The 24,878-nt window shown below is 39.5% G+C and overlaps 1 protein-coding gene across 7 annotated transcripts in view; it reads left to right on the forward strand.

Moving 5' to 3' along the window:
- The window catches only part of KIZ (kizuna centrosomal protein), a 203,066-nt gene that overhangs the window by 88,716 nt on the left and 89,472 nt on the right, over positions 1 to 24,878 (forward strand). For all 7 annotated transcript variants that reach the window (XM_056121686.1, XM_056121688.1, XM_056121691.1 and 4 more), the window contains one exon: positions 2,906 to 2,998. In XM_056121686.1, the coding sequence (XP_055977661.1) occupies positions 2,906 to 2,998 (93 nt within the window). The remainder of the gene's footprint in view (positions 1 to 2,905; positions 2,999 to 24,878) is intronic.

Raw genomic sequence — 24,878 nt, forward strand, 5'->3', positions numbered from 1 at the left:
CTTTATTTTTTTACAATTTTTGTATATTTTATATTCATAAAAGTAGTTCACAGTAGTTCATTCCTTATGTTGACTTTTGAGGCATCTTCAATGATACTATTCCATTGACAAAACAAAAGCAAATATATATAAGTGGGATTGCGTCAAACTCAAAAGCTTATAAACTGTGAATGAAAGTTTGACTGCAATAAAGACCCATTGCTGAATGGGAGGGAATGTTTGCACACCTATCTATCTAACATAGGATATATAAAATATTTAAAAACTCGGTAGCAACAACCCCATCAAAATATGGGGATAAGCACAGCAGATACTCAGAAAAGACATACATGGTCATTGTATTTAAGAAAAATTGTCCTCACTGTAATATGATTCAGCAGTGTCACATCTTGGCATCTATTCCAAGAACACAAGATCAGTAATTAAATAAGGCATGTGTACACTTACGTTCCTTGCAACACTGTGTGCCTTGCATGAGAGAGAAAGGATGTTGTTGACCTCAAAATATTGTGTAGTTTTTATTTGCACAATTTAGAAGGTAATTACTACTCATTGAATTCTTCTCATGTGCAGGGAACAACCTAAAATATATTTTTTATTTTACCTTACATGTTTTGCTTCAGCAAAATTAAGTACATAAAACTCTGGTTTCTGTGAGATAATGAAATATGGCTCTTAAACATAGTAAATGGGCTGGAGTGATAGCACAGCAGGGAGGGCGTTTGCCTTGTGTGCAGCCAACATGGCCATCCTGAGTTCAATTCCTCCTCCCCTCTAGGAGAACCCGGCAAGCTACCGAGAATATCTCGCCCACATGGCAAAGCCTGGCAAGCTTCCTCTGACGTATTCGATATGCCAAACACAGTAACAATTGTCACAATGGAGACCTTACTGGGCCCGCTCGAGCAAATCAATGAACAACAGGAGGACAGTGACAGTGACAAACATAGTAAATATGGCTCTTATTGTGATAGTAAAGAAATTATGACCAATGTCCACTGCATGTTTCAAACTGATCGCAAAGAATATGGGAAAGCATTTGCAGCACAAGAACAATATTTTGGGTCCTGTAGAGGTAGTCCAACAGGCTGAGTGCATGCTTTGTGAGCAAGAAGATCCAGTTTTAATCCCAAGCACTACATATTTCCCATCTCAAAGACTGTTTCTTTTATGATGGTCACAAGATGCTTCTGGCAGTGGTATGTGTTGGGGGCCAGAGGGGAGGTGCGGAGGGCAGTAGGGGAACACCATGCAGTACAAGAGATGGAACTTTGACCTTCTGCATGCAAAGCATGTACTTAGTTTGTTGAGCTGTTTGTCTCTCCTAAGAACAAATATATTTTGTTTAACCTCTAATTGTTTCATTTCCATGTTATTCATTTTGCAATCTACCTCTCTTTTTTAATTTCATTAACATTTTTTGTTTATTTGTGGGGGTGGTTGTTTTGGACCACACCTGGGTGGTGCTCAGGAGTATTTCTGGTTCTGTGCTCAGAAGCAGCCCCAGCAGTACTAAGGATTTTGAACTGGGATCAGCCAAATGCAAGGCAAGTTCCCTAACCCCTGTACTATTTTCTCTGCCCCCCCCCCATCCCTTTTTGCATTTTGATTTTTGACTGTGTTCAGGACTTATTCCTGCCTGTGTTCAGGACTTAATTCTAGCTCTGTGCTCAGGGATTACTCCTGGAGGTGCTTGGGTGACTTTATGGGGTGTTGGGGTTCAAACTGAGTGGGCACATTCAAGGCAAGTGTCTTGTCTGCTGTACTCTCCAGTCTGCACCTCTCCTTTAAGAAAATGCTTTTCTTTGGAATGCCTTGTATAAAACTCATTAAAAATTTTAAAATCCCTGAGTTCAAAGAAGAGATGTAGAACAGAGAGATATAAATTATATCTTATTTGCCTTATTTCCTTATCTTCTCTTGTTTCTTTTTATCACTTGTACTTTGTAAAACTTTAACTAGGTATTTATTTAGATTACTACTTCTGTCATGTTAATGGCATCCTTACAGAGGAAAAAAAACAGCTAAATGATTACTAATTTTTTTAAAAAGGTGGCTTTTAATAACTTTTAAATTATTTTCAGGAAACCAAGTCAATTTGGGTTATTGCTGTTTGTTCATTTTTATGTTTCAGAACAAAATTCAGCTTTTTATGTTCAGATCAAGAACTAAGGAAACAATTTTTTAATTTGACAGTGCTTCAGGTGTGTTTCTAATAATAGTATATTACTGCTTAATTTAGCACTTTACTAAATTAAAGTGCTTTTAGTGCCTTGCTTTTGAGAAAAAATTATTTTATGATAGAATCACTTTCATCAGTTATAATGTGATAATGATCCAGACATTTATGTTGGTAATGCCAAAACAAACATGATTCTTATGATATTTGGTTCTTTTGATTATTAATATATATAGTAAATTTTTTATTTACAGAAAATGGAATTAATTTTTAATTGGTAATATAGCAAATAGTGTGCTATGTTACATTGTTTATTATGTTATCCATAACCCTATGTAGAATTGAGACATATAAGAATTCAGTAGTACAGTTTCTTTTCTGTTGTTTAGGACAAAACTTTTCAGAGAAAACATAGTCTTACATGTTACTTTTACAATACAGTGACTGGGTTTTATTATAGCCTCACCTATCAAGGTTTTGTTCCTTAAGTTGCAGAAAGACTAAAATTTAATAAAATTTTCTTTAAAGTTTTCCATTTTATAGAATTCAGCTCTTATATATATTACTTATGAAATTATCTATTTACTAATGTAAGTTGAATTTCTCAGCAGTATCAGCTTTAGTTTTTTTATTTAACTCTTCTTTTTAAGTGTAAAGACTGAAAAATATAGGTAGAAACTAGCTGTAGTAGTATCCTTCACAAAATCAAACTTTGTTTGTATTTAGACTGAATATGAGACTAAAATGAAGAAGATGCAGCTACTCTCACAGGAAAGCCGAGGAATGAAGGTTGAAGTGAAAGATAAAGACAGAAACAAGGTAATGCATTAAAATAAACTTTCTGTTAATAGAATTTCTGGAGTGTTTGTGTTTTAAACAAACATAACATTGTTTTAAATAAAGTCATTTTAGTATGAGCTTACTGATTAAATCTGAAATGATGAAAGGCATTTGTTTACTACGACTTTAATGCCTATTTCAGTTACATTTGTTGAGAAGCAGTCTCTAAGGGTTTGAAAGAGACATACTCCAAGGAATATATATTATTGTTAATAGGTGAAATTACGTTTTTCTGTATAATGCTTTGTGGAACAAATAATGAATTTTCTTAGTTCCACCCATGTTTTCAGTGAAAGTAAGCTCCAAATATATGTTTTGATTCTCTTATTTTTATATGTAATTCTGTACATTTTAGCCTTTTTAACAGAAAAAAGTGGAAAGAAAAGATTGCATATCTAAGCAACAGACAAAAAGACCGGCAAGGAATACTTAAATAAATTCTGCTATGTATCTGCTGTAATGCAGGCTTCTAATCCTCCCGCCTATCTCCATATAAATGATTCTGTTCAAGACCATAGATGTTTTCTTCACTAAAAGCAGTAAAGCTCTTTTAGATGAAATGTCTAAAAACATCTTGTAATAACTTGGAGCATGCTGGCAAGAGTAGTCACTTGTGACTATGTGTGAAACCCCCTCAGCCAGTCGATACTGTAATAAGTAAAAATGGTAGCATCACTCCATTATTCAGAAAAGCCAACAGCGTGCTTGTTCCTTAGGCTGCAGCATTCATTAAGGAAAGCTTACTGGGCTGAAAGCTGGAAACAGATGATAACGGGATATGATTTTCATATTTAATGCTTTCCTTGGAAGAGTATGTGTGCTACAGATTGATAGAAGAATCAACTGCTACTTTACTAAAAGACTTTCAGGTTTGCCCTATAGCTACCGATGGAATCATTCAGCCAAGAAATTAACTTTTTCTCCTTTTACCTGCTTTATATATCTGCTAAGCAGGCTGCCTGGCTGCCAGTAAATGCTATTATGCAGTTAACTGTTTGGTATTTAAGACTCTTATCAGAAAAGAAACAGAGGCCACACTATTTTGTTTTTATAGTAGGAGCAAGGTTTTAGTTTTTCTTTTTTCCGTGCATTAGCGGGTATTAATCTGAGTTTAGAGGAAGTTTTAGTTTTCCTTTCCAAAGATTAAAAAGTTAAAAAACTGTACAATATAAAACACCAACCCCCAGGAACCTTGACCTATTTTTATAGGCCTTTAATGATAATTATTTCATTGCCATTAGTATGTACTTCTAAACCATCCAGCAGTTTTCTGTTTGACATTTGGTCATGAAATAATTTGTGTTTTTAATCTATAAACCATTTTGTTCTTTCTATGCTATCCTTTATGTATTTGTAGTATGACAGTATCCTGTCTCCTGGATTTTCACTACTTATTTTTTACCTTTTGTACAATTATGCATTGTCCTTTTATATCACGTTTAAAATTAGAGCAAGAGACAGAAAACTGACAATCCTTTAAAATGTTATGTAGCATAATTAGGAGAAATGTATTTTCTTTATACTGAAATATATCATCTCCTTTAAAGCCTTAAGTATTGCCTGCTAAATTACAGAATATTTTGGGAAATTTGCATCTTGCATTTTTCAGTTTTCCTTTGATGTACAATCAATTTAAAGACAAAACCTTTATCTTTATTGCATACTAATTCTGAAACAGTTTCTTATTATATGATTTCCAGTCTATTTTTTGGTAGAAATCTGTGCTCTCTTCTTATAGCAGTTTTGTTTAGTTTCTGTGTCTAGAGTGTCTAATATCCATGAACTGGCCAAAGTATAATACATTCCCACTGGTTGAGTTCCATAAATAGCTGTTATCACTGTTTTGTTTGAGAAGCCAAGGGATGGGAAGTGGGATCGATCTACCAATGACTACTACAGTTCTGGTGCTCAAGATGATTCTTTCAAATAATATTTTTTTTCTGGGGCCCAGGATAATGTGTGACAAAGGCCAGCTCCAGGAGAGACAGACATGAACTCTGTTAAGAAAGTGGTATGCTGAAACAAACAACCCAAGGCCTGGTGGAGGAGGAGGAAATTAAGCTGGTATGAAGAGAAGATTGTCAGTGGGAATGTGAGAGACATTCTAGGAGATGTAAGGATCTGAGAAGTAAAGGAATAGAGGAAGGAGTTTGGGTGTATGTCCATTCTTGAAAAGTAACAGACAAGGAGCTTGGAAAGGCACATCATGCTTCTTAGTATTAATCTCAACATATTGAGATGTCCTCCTGGAATGGTGTTGTGTGTGTGTGTGTGTGTGTGTGTGTGTGTGTGTGTTGGAGCAAGTAAAGGAAGCATTTTTGAATAGAGCAGTTACTTCATAGTGCAGCTGTAGAAAGATGAAATTGGCAGTATTGTGCAGGATGATCTGGGGAAGGCACTTATGGAACTGAGAAAATCAGTGTTTATTCAGACAGGAGGAATTAACCAAGGACCTTAACTAGGTATAGCTATCGAAATGGAGAACATAAATGAGAGGTCTATCAAGCTAATAATAATTCTGAATTATAAAAAAGTATCTTAAAATGTGGTTACACATTTTTCAACCAAGGGAGCAATTTGGTTGCTTTAAAAAAAGTTACAAGTAGTGGGGCTGGAGTAATAACACAGCGGGTAGGGCGTTTGCCTTGCACTCGGCCAACCCGGGTTCGATAGCCAGCACCCCGTATGGTCCCCCGAGCACCGCCAGGAGTAATTCCTGAGTGCAGAGCCAGGAGTAACCCCTGAGAATCGCCGGGTATGACCCAAAAAGCAAAAAAAAAAAAAAAAAAAAAGTTATAAGTAGTAGTTCTCACGATAAAACTCTAGCTCAGTTTTTCAGTGTTATATCCAATGTTTTCTTATAGGAAAAAAGCACTCTCTGCTTTCCAATTGTGTGTTGTCATAAGAGAATTAATACTTGGTTTATTTTTCACACAAACTTTTTCTACTATTAGTTTACTGAATAAACTGAATATTCAGTCATACCAGTGCAGCTGAGGTTTGGGGGTGGGGGTTGAGGGACTCAGTACAGGGAGTACTCACTTCGGTGAGTGGACAGATTAGTTCACAGTCCATGATGCTCAGGACTAACCAAGGTCACACCCAGAAGTGCTTGGGGAGCCATTGCATACTACACATACTAGGAGTAGAAAACTCAGGCCCTTTGGGGCTTGAGAGATAGTACAGTGGATAGGATATTTACTTTGCTTGTCACTGACCCAGGTTTGACCCCTGGCATCCCATGTGGTTCCTTGAATTCTGGCAGGATTAATTTCTGAGTGAAGAGGAAGCACTTATTTGGTGCTCCCTTCTCTATCTAAGCTGCCTTCTCCGACCCAGCATGTGCGGCTGGCCTCCAAGCCATGGAGTGAACCTGGTACTTATCTTGGCTATTCTTGGGTGTTAATCTCCCAATTTGTTACTTTATATTCCCCAGATGAATGCAATCTTTCTGTGTCTGTCCCTCTCTTCCTGACTCATTTCACTTAGCATGATACTTTCCATGTAGTACCACTTGTATGTAGATTTCATGACTTCATCTTTTCTAAATTCTGTTTTTCTAAAAAAAAAAATGATCAACAAATGTGATAAACATTTATGGTAAATGTATGTACCAAAGGACTGAAATTTATAGGATTCTTTTGTGTATGATTTCTTTTTTAAAAAATGTTCATCCCCTATGAAAGAAAGAGTAAGTGCTAATCATGAAGAGTCTTGATTCAGTTTTTTTTTATGTTCTTCCCTTAAATTTGGCAATCTACTCTCTGATGGAGTCTTCCAGTGGCATTTATTAAAAGTTATTGCTTTAAAAAAAAAGCTATTGCTTGATTTATCTTAAAAAAAAGAAAAAATTTAAAAACTTGATAAAATAAATCAGTAGATATATTTATGAATATTACAGCTTAGAAAATGGAGGCACAATAAAAATCAAATAACCTGTCCCCACATCACACAATTGATCAGTGACAGAGCTGGAAATCATACTGAATTTCATATTGAAGCATGAAAAAATACAGAGGTGTTGAGTCAGCCATAGTACAGCAGGTAGGGCACTTGCCTTGCATGCAGCTGTCCCAGGTTTGGTACCATGCATCCCATATGGTTCTCTGAATACTGCCAGGAGTGATTTCTGGGTGCAGAGGTAGGAGTAAGCCCTGAGCACTGCCAGGTGGGCCCTCTCCCCCCACAATAAAAAAATACCGGGATGCTGCCTTGATATTTTCATGCAGCAGAACTTGTGAAAAGTCTGCTCTTTATTGCTGTTGTTTTATTTCTGTGCCACATCAGGATGCACTCAGGGCTTGCTCCTGAATCTATCTTCAGGGATCACTCCCAGAGAGGTGCTTATGCAGGAAATTGAACCCCAGTTGTCACATGCAAAACAAATGCCCTACCCACTGTACTATCTCTCTGTCCCCAGAATATGCATTCTTCACTTGGAAGGTATGACTGTCAAGTATTTTGATCAAGGTAGTTGCTTAGGTCTAGGGGTAGTCATAATAGGAGAAGGTTGATGCTGGGAGAAATGGTCAGTGGATATCATTTAGGAATAATGAATATCTCTTGAAGCTTACATTTACTGTTCTCATACTATTACCAGCCACCTTGTATGGGCTTAGTTTTATTTACCAGGTACAAATGCCATTTAGTCTTTTTTTAAGTAGCTCTGACTTTGTAATTGTTGAATTTAGTAAGAAATTGGACTTATATTTAGATTTGTTCTTAGGGATTTTTATCTTGTGGGGTTTTTCTCCCCCTAAAAAGCTGTGGCTCGAGTGTCTGGGTATGTGAATAAGCTTCTGTGTTGCAGGCATGAAGCCATGAATTTGATCCTTGGCACCACACCATACATTAAGGGCAGTCTGGTGGCACTGCCCTCAGTGATGCCCAGTGCTAACACGAGAGTGTATCATCTCCAGCTCATCCCAGTCAGATGTGTGTGAGTTAAACTAAAGCATGCAGGCTCTGCAGTCAAGTATGTGAACATTATGACCAAGAACGTGTGGCCCCCTAGTCATCAAAACAGCCACAACAGCAAAGAGAAGATAAGGAAGAAAAGAAAAAAAATCTGTAGGTCAGTAACACAATTTGCATTTAGTGAGTCAGTTTTGAATGTTATAGCATGAGAAGTGAGCTCTGAGTCTAGATTTCTGGGTTTGTGAGTAAAATGGTCAATCTTGCTAGATAGGTGAGGATAATAGTGGTTTTTCAGAGGAATAAAAAAGATAATAAGTATAAAATTGTATTGCAGTTATCAGTTGCCTAATAAATTTTCACTTATTGCCACTCTCACCACCATCACTATTGTCACCATCTTTGTTTTTCATGAGGGAAGCTGTATTTTGGTTCTGGCTTCTTACCATTTAAATAGTAGAGAAGCCAGCCACCAGTAGAGAAGGAGATGCCACCTATGAGTTAAAGAATAGGAGAGAGACCAAAGAGATAGTACAGGAGTTATGGTGCTTGCCTGGCCTACATCAGTCCCGGTTTGATCCATGGAACTGCCTATAGTTCCCTGGGCAACACCTGGAGTATTCCCTGAGCATAGAGCCAGGAGACTTAGCCATAGAGCCCTGGATGCTTCCTTGTGTAATCCTGTCATTTCCTCCACTCCAAAAAAGAAATGAGAGGTAAAGAAATGGTGATAACTATTAATAACAGATTTATTTTTATAGAAATTTGTCCTGGAAAGTAATTTACATAATCTGCTTTTGAAATATAAGCTTAATTTATTTAAAAATTGTGTAATTTCATCCATATTTGGATTTGGTGACAAAAAAAGAAAACCACCTCTTAGTGGTCTGAATTGTCAAAAATTGCTTATGTTTTTACTGACTCTAATTTATCACAATTGCAAAATGAAAAAAGAGTTAAAATTCACACTGCAAGTTAGGGGTGTAGCTCAGTGACGGAGTGCCTTCATTTGTGAGGGAAGCCCTAGACTCAATTCCCAGCAACACCAAAAAATGTCCAATTGACATGGCCTATTGGCTGGCTCAGGCTACATAACAAAATACTACAGAGTAGGTGACTTACCTTGGAAATTAATTCATCCAAGGTCTAGAGGCTGGCAGTTCAAGTACAAGTTGTCAGGAGGGTTAGTTTTTGGTGAGAACTTTCTCTTGGGTTGACGATTTCTGCCCTCCCTCTGTGTCTTTTTAGGGCCTCCTCACCATGCAGGTGTATGGCAAGAGATGAATCTTTGATGTCTAAGGACACCAGTCACATTGGACTACGGCTCTACCCTTCTCACTTCACTAATTTTAATTTAAGGCCTCCTTAAATTCCTATCTCCAGAAACAAGGGATTAGGTTTCCAGCCTAAGAATTTGAGTGGAGACTCCAACAGCCACACACACACACACACACACACACACACACACACACACACACACAGCCACTGCCATTGTCTCTGATCAGACTCCCATGTCTCATGACTGAGCTCCTCTGAGATGCCAACCTAACAAAAATTCCAGGTAGAGGGCTTTTTGGCAGCTACACTCACGTCCCACCACCATCACCACCACCATATAAGCTTACTGCCCAGTTAAGTATTCTGGATTTTTTGGAGCATGCGACTGCAGTGCAGTCATGCAACATCTCCAAATTCCAAAGACTGACAGCACACCAGATTGAGTGGGAATGTAACACAGAAACCAACTAAGCTGAACTCAAACATTTACACAGAACACTTAACTAGCAACAATAGCGTATAAACTCTCAGACCAGGACTTAATGTTCCCATGGTGAGATAAAAGAATTTTCACAAATTTTCTTTTACTGAAGTATTTTTTATCATTCCATTAACCATTTTGTGCTAACAGTCAATATAAAATAAATTGTGGATCTGCAACGGAGGCGAACTTGAGGGGTGGTTGGGAAAATGGAGACAGTGGTGAAGGGAAGAGGAGAGTGGTATGGGATTGGTGTTGGAACAGTGAATGCTTATCACAGATCATCAGGAACAACTTTGTAAACCAGTGTTTAAATAAAGTGGAAAATAATTTTAAGTAAATCCTAAATAAATAAGTAAATGACAAATAAGAAAATTGAGTGGAGGCTGGGAAGAGTGCAGAGGCTAGGGTACATGCCTTGCATGCACCAAACCCTGTTTTTATTCCTGGAACAAAATGGCCCCTGAGTGTCCCTGGGTGTGGACCAGAAGAGAGGTCCCCAACAGCTTATCACAGACTTGTTACTTATTACAGACTTGTTTACCTGAGAGCTAAGAATGATCATTATGATGTGTGAAGAGCTTAAAATTTTGTCTTAACGTCTTCAATCCCATTCACTATTCACCCCAATACTTTCTAATGTCCTTTTCTGTGGGAGAAGGAAATAATAAGAAAAAATATTAAATATTTTGAAAATATGAAGTATTAACAAATTTTAAAAGTAAATAATGACCATTGTCACCTGCTTGGAAAACTATATTATTTATCAACTTAGACATCATTATAATGATTCTAGACTTGCTGATATCACATTATGCCTCTTCTTTATACTCCAGAAAATATGACTTCCTGATTATCTTCTGTTACCTTCTTCTGTTCACGAATATTTTTAGTCATGTTCATTTGTTTTATTACTTTCTCCCAACTCCCACTATTTTGAGACTGAAAACAGATAATAATGAGTGGAAAAGAAAGAACCGAGACTGTAGATTGTAGATTACCTCAGTCACTCAACAGCAGAACTAAAAGAAGGTATAGGAAAGTTGATTATATCAATTTTACACTAACACAGTATAAGTGAATTATGTCAGTTAATAACATACCTTTTAAAAATAACTTTATTAAGTCATTAGCTTAGTTACAGACCTTCAATATTCCAACACCAATCCCACCACCATTATTTCCAATTTTTCTAACCATCTCTTGAGCCTGTCCCCATAACAGGCCCTCAATAATTTATTTTGCATTGCTTGTTATAAATAGTTTGCTAAAAGTGATCAAAATATGTTTTCTTAGAAGAAAGTTAGTGAAGACTGTCATATCTCACCATGAAACCATTAAGTCTTGCATAATAGATTATTAAGATATTGTTACAGGTGGAGCCTTCCTTCTGTGTTTATATTTTGTTCATTGAAATTGGTTGCTTTCTACATTCCATTCCATCCAATCTGGTGTGCTACTGTTGCTTTATCAGTGTTACAGAGTTTGAGATGTTGCACAGCCAAAGTCGCAGCTGCACACTCCAGGGTGTCCAAAATGTCCAACAGGGTGTTCCAACTGGAGTTAAATTATTAAGTGATTGGCCACTTTGGGGTGTATGCATGACTGCCAGGCTTCTAGAAGTACAGGGAGATGGGGGGAAGTAGCCCAGCCCCTCCCACTGAAAGAGGGAGATTTCCATCACAAAACCAACTTACCTGAGTTTTTTAACAAATTAATTTCTGAATGATCCTCCTCTAATCAGTGTCGTTTGGCCAGAAGCATGGTGTCGAGTGTGGAGTGTGGAGATTTTCAGCTGTGGGGGCTCTGGGTGGGCACAGGGACTCATCCAACCCCCTCTGGGTTGCCCCAGCATGAGTCAGTCTTGTGTGGGATCCAGGAGAAATTTTGCCACTTACAGATCTCTTTCGAGATTTATTTCTGAGTCACTGGGTCATGGCCAGTTAGAGAGCTTACATGGTGCCAGAGGTCGCACACTTTTTGACAGTAAGGTTTTTCTGAAAAACTTTTTAAATTCCTCATATTAGTACAGTATCAGTAATGTGAAAGTCATTCTTTTTTCAACTTCTCTGACCCAGAAACTGCTTTGAGAAAACACATAATAAATTTCAGAATTTTAATATATAAAAATACCCTATTTCCTGCTACTCAGTGAGCAAAATTATACAGTATTTTTTAAAATATAAGAGAAAGGCATATGTTTTAATGCCCCATTTCAGCAAATGGGAAAACTGCCAGCCTGCAGAAGACTTCTTTGTATTTTACCAGAGCCAATATTTTTTGCTTTGCAAATGTGGAGCAAGTTCAAACATAGTACTGCCTTATAGCAAGCTGCAGGTAACTTCTGCAGGTTTCTCACATTTTTTTTTTCATTATAAAGTTCCCATAATTGCTGCTGTGAATGTATCCCAAGTGGTACAGCCTCTTTGGAAAATAGTTTGGCAGTTCCTCAGTATGTCTGACAGTTCCCATCTTATCCAACAGTTCTACCCTAGGTGTATACTGAAGGTCAGTGGAAATCCTTGTCCATACAAAATTTTGTTATGTAGTCGTTAAAGTTTTAAATGCTGCAGTACAGATAGACCTTTAAAACAATGCCAAGTAAAAGTAGCCTTTCAAGAAAAGCCACATTTTGTATAAATTTCACTTGAACGAAATGTCCAGAATAGGTGAGTTTTTAGAAACACAGAGTAGGTCAGTCACTGCCTGTAAGTAGTTGACAGTGCCAGCAATGTTCATGTTTCTGGAACAACGCTATTCAAACACATTTTGGTTCATTTCTTTTTCTTGTGTTTAGATTTATATTTTTATAGGTCTAAGTATGCTGTTTAATTTGGGAATTATTTTACATTTACACTATATAAGTGCTTTGGGAAGCAGAGAGTGGACCACAGCTGGCAGTGCATGGGGACCATATGGTGCCAGGAATTGAACTCTAGGGCTCCTGCATGCAAATCAGGCACTATAGCCCTTTGAGTTACGTCCTCAGTTTGCATTTGCCTCATTTTAAAAAAAGCCATAGTACAGGCTGGAGTGATAGTACAGTGGATAGGGCATTTGCCTTGCATGTGATGGACCCAGGTTGTCTCTGGCATTCTGTATGATCCCCCAAGCACCCCTAAGTTCCTGAGTACAGACCCAGAAGTAATCCCTGAGCATCACTGTGTGTGACCTTTGTCCCCCTCTTCCCCCCCAAAAAAAAAACTATCATAGCCTTGTCCAATTCAACAATCATATAGGTTGCTTGTAACTTTTCAGGGCTATTTAATAGCAGGTAGGGCGTTTGCCTTGCACACGACTGACCCAGGTTCGATTCCTCTGCTCTCTTGGTGAGCCCGGCAAGCTGCTGAGAGTATTCCACCCACACACCAACGCCTGGCAAGCTACACATGACATATATGATATGCCAAAAACAGCAACAAGTCTCACAATTTGTTGTGAGAGGTCACTGGTGCTCGCTCGAGCAAATCGATGAACAACGGGAAGACAGTGCTACGGTGCTACAGGCTAACATTGGTTTGTCCTTTCTGCCTTGCCAGAGGAGCTTAGGTTTATTGGGTTACTCCCATTCCTCTGTGTTTATGTGTAACTTCTTTTATTTATTTATTTATTTATTTATTTATTTATTTATTTATTGAATCACCGTAAGAACAGTTACAAATCTTTCAGGTTTAAGTGTTAGTCATACAATGATCAAACACCCATCCCTTCACCAGTGCATAGTTTCCACCACCAAGAACCCCAATATATCCCCCATTCCAGCCCTCCCCATGCCTGTGAGGCAGATGATTTCCACTTAACTCTCTACTTTGATTACATTCATTATTTCAACAAAAGATACACCGTTATTATTTGGAATTTTACCCCAAGAATCAGCCCTGCTGAAAAGGAATCATGAAATAATTTGTTTTCTATTTCTGGTTATGAAGACCATATGATTTTGGATTTCTGATATTTTACTAATTAAGTCTGGAGGGATTTCTGCCAAAAGGCGCATAGTTCTGAGATTGGTTTGTGTGCCTCTGGGGCCATGGCCATGCTAGAGAGCCACTCGTGGGGGGTCAACTCGTGGTCTCGGCGTGGCAAGAAGGATGTGCCAGTTCCGCACCCCATCCCATGAGGCTGCAGTTGCCCTGTCACCACCGGCTCATACCTGGCTGTCCAATAAGCTCTGAGGTGGTGGCCCACCATGCTGCCAGTGGGGGGGGGGGAGGTGGAAGAGACAGGCACCCTTTCCCTCCCGGAGGGGCACAGCACCATAGCTTAATGCGTAGTCCATTCACATTTTTGCCAAAAGCTACTGGGTTACAAATTTGGTCTGTGTGTCTCTGGGGCCATGGCCATGCTGGAGAGCCGCTCGTGGTGGGGCAACTTGTGGTCTCTATGTGTAACTTCCTTGTGCTTTGCTTTCCCAACTGGTGAAATCACCTTTATATCCTAATCAGACTCTGTTAACTTGTAAATATGCTTTTCTCTTCTCCTTAAGTCCTTTGCATAGTTAACTCAGAGCAATGTCCTTTTTGGTTTTTGTTTGTTTGTTTTTCTTTTGGGGTCACACCCAGCGATGCTCAGGGTTGCTCCTGGCTCTGCACTCAGAAACTACCCCTGAAGGTGCTCAGGGGACCATATGGGATGCTGGGAACCGAACCCGGGTTGGCCGCGTGCAAGGCAAACGCCCTACTTGCTGTACTATCACTCCATCCCCCCCCCACACACACACACACACACAGTGTCCTTTTTGTATGGACACAGGAAGACAGTTAATGCTAAGCTTTTGTAACTTGGGACTTTGTTGACTCTGAATGATATTCACTCCTGGGCATCTATTCTCTCAACTTAAGCCTCAGCTGCCCTTACTTCCTAGATTCCTGAAAGCAGGGTCTCGACGAGGAACTGAATGGACCCAGGGCAAGCTGTGTGCTACCCTGGTATTGAAATGGGCCAGACCAAAGTGCCAAAATACTGAACTATAAGTTAAGAGTATGGTCATGATTGCCATTCAATGCCCCTTTTGCAGACCACAACACCCAAAAGGAGAGAGAAAACAAAAGGGAATGCCCTGCCACAGAGGCAGGGTGGGATGGAGGGGATGGGGGTAGGAGGGATACTGGGATCCATGGTGGTGGAAAATGGGCACTGCTGGAGGGATGGGTATTTGATCATTGTATAATCGAAACCCAAGCACAAAAATTTGTAAGTCTACAACTGTACCTCATGGTGTTTCACTAATAAAAATATAAAAAAATAAAAAAATTTTAAAAAAAAGAGTATGGTCATGGACAAATTCTCTCATGATCCAAAAAGTTAACAGCTGGATTAGGATCCTGCTAGTGTTAGGAAAGATTAATCTGGCCTGAGCACTGTAGTCTAAAATCTATAGCGAGATGGCCCCAGGAGAGCCACCTACTTACTTAAGCTTAATGTATTTCTTACTGTGTCCATACAAAATAACTAATATTAAGTAGAATTAAGATTTTAATTAAGATGTTAATTAAGTGATTGGATTAAGGAGAGGAGAAATACCCCTAGGCGGTGTTCCCCCCTTCCCCCCATTGAGCCTGATCTGTGATCAGGAAGGGCTTTTCATAGGTTGATTGTGTCTATCCCCAATGCGAAAAGTTGGGGAAACATGGGAGAGTGTGAGCAAGAGAGAGCTCAGGCTGCTAGAGGGAGCACAAAGAGATGAGTGGGAGAGATAGAAGGAGATGATGAGAATGAGGAGCAATGTGAAACTAGAAGAGGGGACTTAGTGAGACTGGAACAGGCATGTGGGGAGAATGAAATAAGCAGCAACTGATTACCAACCAGCCTGTCCCTCGTTTCCTCCTTTGTCTGCCCATGGCATTGGCCGTTCCAGGTGGACAAGTGGCCCGAGACCACAGAACTCAGGTGGTGAGGGAGAGCCGCCGGGGGCCCCCTAGCCACTTCGTGATTACACGATTAGTAATGTTTTAAGTTAATTTTTGATTCACACATTTTCTTTTTTTCTTTCATTTTTTAAAAAATAGTATCATGTACAATTACAGAATCAAAAGCAATAGGAAGTTTAGAATTCTAAAAACCAGATTTCCCCCCCTTCCCCCCAAGATAATTCTGCTACCAACAAAGTAAGAGTGTCTGTTGTACCTATCATCAATTCTGGGTTGATTTCTTTTTTCTTTTTTATTGTTTCATTTCATTGGTATTAATGAAGGTGTATTTGTTATTCAAGTTTGTAAATTTAAGATATATAGCATGTGAATTTGATATGCTTATATATGATTGCCATTTAGCAATAATTGATACTTCTATCCCATTACACAACAGTCATTTCTCTTTTTTTTTTAAATGTGTTTATTTGTTTTGGCACCTCCCCATCAATGCTCAGGAGTCCAGGAATCGCTCTTTATGACACTTCACTGGTTAGGTGATACATGCTGCTTGGGCCTGACGGTTCTGGCCGTGAGTGCCATACCCTCAGTGCTGGGATCTGGGCCTTGCAGTGCCAGAAATTAAACTCCGTGCCTCATGTATGCAAGGCTTGTGCTCCAACCCTTTCTGGCCTTCGTCACACTTTGTAGTTGTTGGAATAATCTGTTCACTTATTGTGCTTTAGAGCTCTAAGAATTATTTATTATTTGTTTTAAATTTGTACCCTTAACAACATTTGTCCTACTTTCTTTCCCCTCACTACCGAGGGTGTTGGGTCTTTAAGTAAATTTCTTATTCTAGGACAATTTTAGGTTTAAAGAAAAGTTGCAGATATTGTTCAGGGTACTCTTGATTCCCTCACCCAGTTTTCACCACTGTTAACATCTTACATTATAATTTGACATTTGTCATATCTCAGGAAACCAATATTGGTTTCTGAGATTCCCTACATTGCTATTACCTAAACTCCAGACTTACTTAGTTCTTCCATTAATGTGCAATTTTTCATTTTCAAGACCCCAAATCAGGACTAAATGCTGCATTTGAATTCTTCCCTTTTTTCTATTTTTGGTTTTGGGTCCATACACCACTGAGTATGGGCTTACTGCTGGCTTTGCACTCAGCACCACGCCTGATGGTACTCAGGATACCATATTGGGTGCCAGGGAACAAACCCAGGTTGCTTGTATGCAAGGCAAGTGTTCTACCTACTGTACTGTCTCATCAACCCCTGTGATTATAATTCTTAAAAATGTCATGTAGGAGATAGGACTATTTACTACTTGTCAGTCTTTTTATAGAAAGCAAAGTTTTTCAAGGAAATCATTTTAACAGTGGGAAGAGTGGGAGTTAATTTACTTCTCAATAAGTTCATGAAAGTATTATTTGTATTATTTGAAAACTAGAAACACGACTTACGATGGTGTTTATTTATGCAAACATATATATCCTACATGTAATCAAAAGGAAAGGATCAAACATTCTTTGAGAAATAGTCTAAAAAATAGCCTACCTATTTTCTTAAATAGAGAGAGAGAGAGAGAGAGAGCAAGCAATCCTGTCATAGAGACAGGCTCACCTCATAGGGGTGAGGTGGGAGGTGGAGGAGAGAAACTGGGAACAGTGGTGGTAGGAATGTACACTGGTTGATGGGATGGATGTTGGAACATTGTATTACTGAGACTTGATCAATTATGAACAACTTTGTAATTATATCTCATAGTGATTCAATTAGAATATATTAAAAAATTTTAAATCAAAATATCTCTCTCAAAAATTGATGATGAAATATTTCCTATCTACATAATCATAGTACCCATGCAATCTGGACCACACACAAATTTGTTGATGTGGCAGCAGCACAGGCACATTCAAACCTGTTGCCATAGATTTCCCAATCGCAATGCCGTACTACACAGCACTACCTATGTCTGCTCAATCTTGGCTCTACAGTTGCAGCCAGGGACAGGCAAATGCAAACACCCAGCATCTTGCTGACAACTATTACTGAATACATGTGACCATGTTTCCTCATTACTGCTCAGGTTTGCAGGTTTTGACTTTATAGCGTATGCTGTTAGACACCACCAACTCTGAACCCTAGGACCAAAGTCTAGGACTGTTAGAACTTGGCATTGTATCTGCAATAGGGAATTCATAAGCACAAACCCCAACTGGAAGCAAGACCCACACAAACTCTGTGCTAACAGCACTGACTTGATTTTACAAATGTGAGCCCCTGATCACATTTAGCTCAGACTATCTCATACTGGAATCTTCAGCCCTATCCCTCACAAAACATCAGACATAATGGAGAAATGGAGGAATTCACTCTTTTTTTTTTTTTGGTTACACCCAGTGATGCACAGGGGTTACACCTGACTCTGCACTGAGAAATTACTCCTGGTGGTGCTCAGAGTACCATATGGGATGCTGGGGATCAAACCCAGGTCAGCCACATGCAAGGCAGATACCCTACCCTTTGTACTATTGCTCCAACCCTGAGGAATTCACTTGGTTTTAACCAATAGATGTGGGTAAAAGTCCAGGAAGTTCTTCAAACCCACAAGAACATTGTAAGCTACTGAGAAAAACTTAAATGCATCAACAGTTTTTGTTTGATTTATTTTGGGGGCTATACCTGGCTGAGCTCAGGGCTTACTTCAAAAGCCAATCCTACTGGTGCTAGGGAGACCTCATGCAGTGCCAGAGATTTGAACCAAGACTGCCATGTGCAAGGCAAGCACCTTAACTCCTCTACATTCTCTCTGGCCCCACAGGCAGCAATCTATTAATTTATTTTAATAAAATTAAGTCAGCCAATGAGAGCAACAATAAACTCTGAAAATCTTGAGAATTTATGAAAAAAATCTGAAAAAGAAATGAATGAGATGTAGAGTATGATAGCTGAACTGAAGAAAATCACACTAATAGGACTACAAAGTAGAATGGAAAAAAATAAGAATCAAATAAGTGGTTTCAAAAGGACAAGATGAGAAAACATTTAAAAACTGAGGGAAAAAAATCAGATATTTGTGGGATAGTACTGAGAAGAACAATGTTTTCATTATATGGACTTCAGGAATGTTAAGAAAGTTGAATAATTAATCTGAGACTGACACCCAAGGATAGTAGGGACAAGGGTCAGGAAGCTTGCTCCACGGTTGGAAGCCTGCCTCATGAGCTGGGGGAGAAGGCAGCTGGGATAGAGAACAGATGACTAAGTCAGTGGTGGTTGGAGGGATTGCTCAGGATGGGAGACGTGTGCTGAAAGTAGATAAAGGACCAAATATGATGACCTCTCAGTATCTGTATTGCAAACCATAATGCCTAAAAGTAGAGAGAGAGTAAGAAGGAAGGTGCCTGCCACAGAGCTAGAGGGTGGGGTGGGGTGGTGGGAGGGATACTGGGAACATTGGTGGTGGAACATGCACACTGGTGGAGGGATGGCTGTTCAATCATTGTATAACGGAAATTCAGTCATGAAAGCTTTGTAACTATCTTATGGTAATTCAATAAAGAAAAAAATGAGAGAAAGTTGTTTGTGGAAAAAATAATAAGTGATAATTTCCCCCAATCTGAAGAAGTTTACTTATACTCTGACCTGGAAGCCTAGAGAGTTCCAAACAAAATAAAACCAAGCAGAACACTAAGACTTACTTTTATTAAAATGGCAAGAACCAGAGATACAGAGAAAAAGACACTTGTTGAACTATCAAGAGAAAACCAAAGCCTCATGTCATATTTCTCAAATGAAGCTCTGCACGCCAGTATCCTAGGTTTTGAATGAAAAAAACAAAAAGAACCTTCCAACCAAGATTTCTCTACCATGACAGATTTATCACTCATATTTGAAGGAATGATAAAAAACATTTTAAGGCAAGCAGCTGTTAAAGGCATTTATATCTTCTCTGCAAGAAATACCTAATTGGTCTTTTGTAAAAAGGAAAGAAACATCTACTTGATGAACTTGAAACTTACTTTAAAAATTCAGAAGGGTAAATAAGTTTAGAACTTTATATATGAGGTTATATGATAATCTCAAAGCAAAAGTACTTTGGAGAAAACAAGAAGAGGTGAACAGAAACTGATCACTTCACAAAAGGCCAATAACAGTGCAAGCAAAGAAAGTCAGGAAAAGACTAACTGCAAAAAATATCAGAAAACCTTATAGAAAAAATGTTGAACATTATTGCATGTAATTATTCAATAATTTCTCTAAGTATCAAAAGATAGAATGCCCCAGTTGAAAGGCACAGAATGATTGGGTTGATCAGCAAACAAACAAAAAAACTTTTTTTTTTTGCTTATAAGAGACACACTTTAATTTCCATGATAAGCACAGGCTCAAAGTAAATATAAGTTTAAAAAACAATCATACATACTATGGTCATAATTATATCAGACAAAGTAGATTTCAAACTAAGTATAGTAATAGAGACAGACAATGATTAAGAGATCATTTATGAAGAAAATTTGATTCAGTATATATGTAACAAATTAAGCAGCAAAGTTCTAAAAGCAGCCACTCATAGATCCGAGAAGACATCAACAGCAACATAATAGTAGTAGGAAACTTTTAACACCCCAGTCTCATCATTGGACAGAGCAACCAGACGAAAAATCAATGAGAAAACAGTGAACAGTCTTAAATGAGGATTTGGAAGAACAGGACTTAATAGATATGTACAGGACTGTCCACACTCAAAACGTAGGATACATTTTCTCCAGTGCACATGGAACATTTTCTGGGATATATCACATGCTGTGACACTAAACTGTCCACTGTAGCAGTGTCTTCCCATTGTTCATTGATTTTGCTCGGGTGGGCAGCAGTAATGTCTCCATTGTGAGACTTCTTGTTACTGTTTTTTGGCATATTGAATACATCACGGGTAGCCTGCCAGACACTAAACAATTATCCATAAAGTCATAAATATTAAAAATCATAGTTTCTTTTCAGATCATATTTTTTAAATTAAATCACTGTGAGACATACAGTTACAAAGTTGTTCATGATTGGGTTTCTGTCATACAATGTTCCAACATGCCCCTTCACCAGTTTACATTTCCCATTACCAACAATGGCCCCAGTTTCACTCCTTCCACCCCCACCCCCGATCTCCCTCTATAGTAGGCACCTCTCTCTCTCTCCCCTTCTCTCTCTCTCTCTCTCTCTCTCTCTCTGTGTCTGTCTCTCTCACACTCATTCATTCACTCTCTCTGTCTCTGTCTCTCCCCACCCCCTTCCTCTCTCCCTCCTTCCTTTTGGGCGTTGTGGTTTGCAGTATAGTCACCATAATGTTATGAAGGTAGAAATTCAAAGGAAGATGGGGAAAAACTCAAACCGTTGGCGACTGAACCAGATGTTATGGAAGAATATTTAGGTCAAAGTAGAAATAAAAATATTTCTGGAAATGAACACTAAAAAATAAAGATATAAGCTATTGGAACCAATGCAACACAGCAAAAACAGTTTGTGGGAAGTTTATGACAATTTAGTCTTACATCAGAAATATGAAAGACTCTAATAATCCAGCCTCACCTCTTAAGAAAATACAGAATGAACAACAAATGTAACCTGAAGTGGCTAGAAGAAAATAATAAAAATTTTATTGGAAACCGTGACTACTAAAATATTGATATTTAGCCACTGAAATATCATATTTTAGTATCACTGTAGCACTGTCCTCCCATTGTCCATTGATTTGCTTGAGCGGGCACCAGTAACAACTCCATTGTGAGACTTGTTACTGTTTTTGACATATCAAATATGCCACGGGGAGCTTGCTAGGCTCTGTGCGGGCAGGATACTCTCGGTAGCTTGCCAGCCTCTCTGAGGGTCAGCCGCATGCAAGGCAAAGCCTTACCCACTGTGCTATCGCTCCAGTCCCTGAATTTAAAATACTACAAAATGTCAGTGTAACTGAGCAGATTTTCAAGAGTAAAGAATATTGACAACCTCTTAACTAGACTTGCAAATAAATCAGATAAAAAACTGAAGGGGAGAATTTACAGCAGATACCACAGAAATCATAAGATCAAAAGATAAGAAAATAAACAACTTTATGCCACTAAACTGGACAACCTCAAAGAAATGGTTGTATTTTTTCAATCATACAACCTACCAAGGTTGAATCTGAGAGGGAGTATAAAGCCTGAATATATTAATTGCTGGAAAGGAAACTAAAACAATAAAACTAACTCCAAAGACCTATATTCAGACAGTTTCACTGGTGAGTCCTACCAAGCCTTCAGAGAACACCTGTTGTCTGTCTCTTCTCAAGCTCCTGAAGGATAGGGACAGTTTCCATGATGCCAACACTGCCCTGATACCAGTTAGGGCTACTTCTTTTGACCTTCACTTCCCAGTTGACGTTCTCTTATCTGAGATATAACTTCTTGGATTTGTTTTTAGCTTTAGCAGACCGATACAGAGAGAGATGCTGAGGACTGCTTTGTACCCTCTGCAGTGAAAATAATTAATCTTCATTATATTGTTGTGTTTTTTGGGGGGGGGTCACACCCGGTGATGCTCTCATGCACTCAGTAATTACTCCTGGCGGTGCTGGGGGGGGGGGACCATATGGGATGCTGGGAATCGAACCTGGGTCAGCCACGTGCAGAGCAGATGCCCTACCCGCTGTGAAGCGATAGCACAGCGGGTAGGGCGTTTGCCTTGCACACAGCCAACCCAGGTTCGATTCCTCCATGCCTCTTGGAGAGCCCGGTAAGCTACCGAGAGTATCTCGCCTGCAGGGCAAAGCCTGGCAAGCTACCCATGATGTATTCAATATGCCAAAAACAGTAACAACAAGTCTCACAATTTGTTGTGAGACGTTACTGGTGCCCGCTCGAGCAAATTGATGAACAACGGGAGGACAGTGACAGTGACCGTTGAGCTCTGTTGGTTTATGAAGATCTTAACATTTTTCCCCTGTTGAACAGGAAACATGAAAATAATTCTTTATCATTTATTTTATTTGCCTTGTCTTGAAATTTTATCTTTATCACTAAAATCAGCTTTCAATTATAAAGTTAATGGAAAATACATTGTTCAGTAGCCCCCCCTTATTTGTGGGGGTGCTTTCTGTGATTTCAGTTACCTGTAGCTAACCATCACTTGTATCATTTGTATCATTTGTCATCCCATTGCTCATTGATTTCCTCAAGCGGGTGCCAGTAATGTCTCCATTCTCCCTGTTGTGTGCTAGTATAACCCAGTGGCGTCTGCTTGCTCCAGGAACACGAAGAGCCTCAAACCGATTGTTCAGGGTCTTGATGAAGAAGTCTGACCATCTCATAGGTGGGCGGCCACGCGATCTTTTGACATCCCGTGGAATCCAGTCAGTAACAGCTCTAGTCCAGGGGTCGTCTCCAAATCACATTACGTGTCCAGCCCATCTGATTTTTGACACCTTGGCAAACTGAGACAGCATCCCTGATTCTCGATTGTCGATGGAGGTCGGAACTCCAGATTCCTTCTCTCACTTGAGTAAAATGTGATATTCCAAGCATAGCTCTTTTGATTCCTCCTTGGGAGACCCGTATAGCATTCTCATCCTGTTTTCGTAGGGCTCAGGTCTCTGAAGCATATGTTAGTGTAGGAAGAAAGGTGAAGTCGGAAAGATGTGACTAGAGCCAGATATTCTTCATCTTTTTAACCACTTTTTTGACGCTCTTGAAGGCATTCCATACTGCTCTCTTCCTCCTGCACAGTTCAGGTGCCAGGTCGTTTGTCATGTTGAGTTCTTGACCTAAGTACACATAACTGCTGCATTCAAAGATGTTTGTTTCATTGAGAGCAAATGTAATGTCAGGAACTAGTCTGTTTCTCATGAACATTGTCTTCATGAGATTCAGCTGCAGTCTAGCTTTCCCACACTCACGGTAGAAGTTGGCCAGCATTCGTGCTGCTTGACTGATATGTGGTGTTATTAGAACAGTGTCATCAGTGAAGTGGAGGTGGTGTGGTTGTCTATCCTCACTCCCATTCCTTCTGATTCCAGTCATCACATGACGTTCTCGAGGGTGGCACAGAAGAGTTTCGGTGAATGGTATCACCCTGTCGAACCTCTCTCTTGATGTTCACGATCACTTCCTTGTAGAATGGTGAGTTCCTGGTGGTGAATCTGTAATACACCTCATGGAGGATCCTGATGTACTGAGTTTGAATGTCCTGTTCCTGTTTGGTTAGGGCTTTGATGACCGCTTCAGTCTCAACAGAATTAAATCAATGAACTTTAGATAGAGCAGCATCTTGAACTCTCCCGAAACCTCAGTGAGCTTGGTCAATGTATGGATATGGTTGTCGTACTGAATCCTAACCATCACTTAATCACTTAACTTCCCGTTAGTCGTCAATTTGCTTGAGCGGGCGCCAGTAACGTCTCCATTTGTCCCTGTTGCGTGCTAGTGTAGCCCAATGGCATCTGTTCGCTCCGGGAACATGAAGGGCCTCAAACCGATCGTTCATGATCTTGATGAAGAAGTCTGACCATCTGGTAGGTGGGCGGCCACGTGGTCTCTTGACATCCCGTGGAATCCAATCAGTAACAGCTCTAGTCCAACGGTCGTCTTTAAATCTCATTACGTGACCAGCCCATCTGATTTTCGACACCTTGGCAAACGAGACAGCATCCCTGATCCTTGATCGTCGAAGGATGTTAGAACTCCGGATTCGTTCTCTCATTTGAGTGAAACGTGATATTCCAAGCATAGCTCTTTCTATTCTTCCTTGGGAGACCTGAATAGTGTTCTCATCTTGTTTGCGTAGGGCCCAGGTCTCTGAGGCATACGTTAATGCAGGAAGAACAGTGGAATCAAAGAGATGTGCCCGGAGCCGGAGGTTCTTCGTCCTCTTAGCTATTTCTTCAACGTTCTTGAAGGCGTTCCAAGCCGCTCTCTTCCTCCTGCGCAGCTCGGGTGCCAGGTCATTTGTCATGTTGACCTCTCGATCTAGGTACACATAGCTGTTGCATTCGGAGATGGTCGTTCCATTGAGAGCGAATGGGGCATCAGGAACGAGGCTGTTTCTCATAAACATTGTCTTCATAAGATTCAGCTGTAGTCCTACCTTTCCACACTCACGGTCAAAGTCAGCCAGCATTTGTGCCGCTTGGCTGATGTTTGGTGTTATTAAAACAATGTCATCAGCAAAGCGGAGGTGGTGTAGTTGCCGACCATCTATCTTCACTCCCATTCCTTCCCATTCCAGTCGTCGCATGATGTTCTCGAGGGTGGCACTGAAGAGTTTCGGTGAAATGGTATCACCCT

Source organism: Sorex fumeus, unplaced genomic scaffold (assembly GCF_029834395.1).
Source record: "Sorex fumeus unplaced genomic scaffold, SorFum_2.1 ptg000044l, whole genome shotgun sequence".
NCBI classification, from domain to species: Eukaryota; Metazoa; Chordata; class Mammalia; order Eulipotyphla; family Soricidae; genus Sorex; species Sorex fumeus.